This window comes from Salvia splendens, chromosome 2 (assembly GCF_004379255.2).
Source record: "Salvia splendens isolate huo1 chromosome 2, SspV2, whole genome shotgun sequence".
In the NCBI taxonomy this organism is placed as follows: domain Eukaryota; kingdom Viridiplantae; phylum Streptophyta; class Magnoliopsida; order Lamiales; family Lamiaceae; genus Salvia; species Salvia splendens.
This window is the reverse complement of record NC_056033.1, coordinates 14653701-14656058: the sequence shown is the minus strand read 5'-3', so window position 1 is coordinate 14656058 and position 2358 is coordinate 14653701. Positions and strand designations below refer to the sequence as shown.

General features: G+C 45.6%; 1 protein-coding gene across 1 annotated transcript; it reads right to left on the bottom strand.

The window, feature by feature from the left end:
• Positions 1–738: 738 nt before the first annotated feature.
• LOC121774386 lies at positions 739–2148 on the bottom strand. The gene has a single exon (XM_042171274.1). The coding sequence runs from the start codon at positions 2146–2148 to the stop codon at positions 739–741; it is 1410 nt and encodes a 469-aa protein (XP_042027208.1).
• Positions 2149–2358: the final 210 nt, after the last annotated feature.

Here is a 2358-nt window from a genome sequence, read left to right as displayed (position 1 = left end):
TCTCTAATCCGATTTCTGGTGAGTGAGAAATAGTGGATTAAAGTTGGGCATAGTTAGCTTTTAATTAAAGCTTAAAGTTTGAGCTTAGGGAATAATTAACTAGTGTTAATTATCCCACATTGGAGAAGTAACACATCTTTTATTGTGTTTAAATTAAGTGACTTTATGTTACTTAATAATTATAGTGGATCAAGATGGGTGAAAGAGCCCACACACGCGCATACGCGCGCGCCGCCGTCTGAGCAAACACACTAAAAGAAATACATAAAACAATACAAGATACCTTCCATGGGTTGCCTCCCATGCAGCGCACCTTTTTATCGTCGTGTGCCCGACGTCTTCAAATATCAACCGAGATCCCCTTTCATCCCAGAGTTGCCTCCAGGTGATCGCTTGGCTCCTCCTCCATGAGGAAATAGTTCATTCCACGTCTTGGTGAGCCACCACTTTTCAGGCTCTCTCGGGATAGGCTCCTTCAGTGTTGGAGCAGTTATCTTTCTTCCCTTGACATCAGTTGGTATTTTACCCCCCATCCTAGGGGGTTCAGTAGTGATCACCGCGTGCACCGGTGAAGGGCGACTATGCTCTGCATCGATCCATGCTATTGGCTACAAGTCAGTGGAAGCCATCATCTCCATGTGAAGCTCATAAAAGTCCTTCTGCTTCACTTTTCTGACTGCACTCGATCCTCCTTCTTCAGTAGTCTCTTGGTGCTTCAGACGCACCACCTTGCACTCCTCAGTTCTTCCATCCATGCTTCTCGGTTTGTGGGAAAACGTTTGACTTTCTTCTCCCATGAAGATTGTCAACTCTCCCTTTTTTCACGTTTATATTTGCCTCAGCAGTGGCAAGGAAGAGACGTCCTAGCAGTAGGGGGACTCCCTTGTCTTCTTCCATGTCCAAGACCATAAAGTCGATGGGAAAAATAAATTCCCCGACCTTAATTAGTAGGTCTTCCACGATGCCCCCTGGATACACGACAGATCTGTCTGCCATCTGTAGTGTGGCTGAGGTGGGCTTCAAAGTACCAATGTTCATTTGCTTGAACACCGATAGTGGCATTAGATTAATGCTCGCGCCTAGATTGCAGAGAGCATTCTCCACCTTATAGCCCCCAATGAGGCAGTCGACAGTGAAACTTCCAGGATCCTTCAGCTTGGTAGGCAGTTTCCTTTGCAGCAGAGCACTGCAATTTTCAGTTAGATTAATAGTGTCAACCTGCCCCCAACTGGTCTTCTGGGCTATCACCTCCTTCAGAAACTTAGCGTACTTAGGCATCTGCTGCTGTGCCTCGATCAAAGGAATGTTCACATGCACCTTTCTGAAGATGTCCAGAAATCGAGTGAACTGATCATCTTTCTTCTTCTTCTGATTCAGTACATGCGCGAATGACACCTTTACTCCAGAAGTGGTGCCAGTATTCTCATTTTCAGCCTCCTTTTCCTTCTCTGCCACGGCAGCCTTGGGCTCAAGAACGGTATCAGATGTGGTCGCAGGCAGTGAGGGAGCTTCATAAACAGTGCCATTCATTAGATGCACAGCTTTGCATTCTTTGGGATTTATGATGGTGTTCGAAGGGAATTTTCCCGATTGAGTAATAGTACTCACAGTCTGGGAAATCTGGCTGATCTGTGTGTCGATGTTCTTCAGATGAGTGGCCATACTTTGCACATCTGTCTCAACCTTCTCCATCCTTTGATTGTTATGCTCCATGAGCTTGTTGGACTGTAGCATGAAAGACTTGAGTATGTCTTCCGTGATCATCTTCTTCGGATCATTAACCACTCCATCAGTAACTGTGAACCCCGGGGGTGGTTGCAGAGCATTATTTGGGTTTCCATAAGAGAGATTGGGATGCCATTTGTTCCCGAACTGATTATATCCTCCACCCTGAAAGTTGGGGCGGTGATTATTGAAGTACCGGTTGTTGTCCCATTGATTCACATAGTTCACGTCCCCCATTTTTCCTTGGGGTTCTTGAGACGGCTGTCCCATTGCAATGCAGTCAAATTTCATAGTCAGCGCATCCAGCTTGTCGGATAGGGCACTCATAGGATCATGATCTGTAGTAGACGCTACCCTATGCACCTTACTCCTTTCGTTGCTCCTTCCTTCGTCATTAGATGCAAGCTCTTCTATTATTTCCATGGCTTCATTCACTCATTTCTTGAGAAAATTACCGCCTGAGCTCAAGTTCAATTCTCTTTGTGCTTCAGGTACACATCCCTTGAAAAATGTAATAACTTGGACTGTCGGGGTTAACCCATGGTTGGGACACCGTTTCATCAAAGATTTAAACCTCCCCCATGCGTCTCTAATATTCTCTGTAGGAGTCATCTGAAAGGCAATGATCTCGTG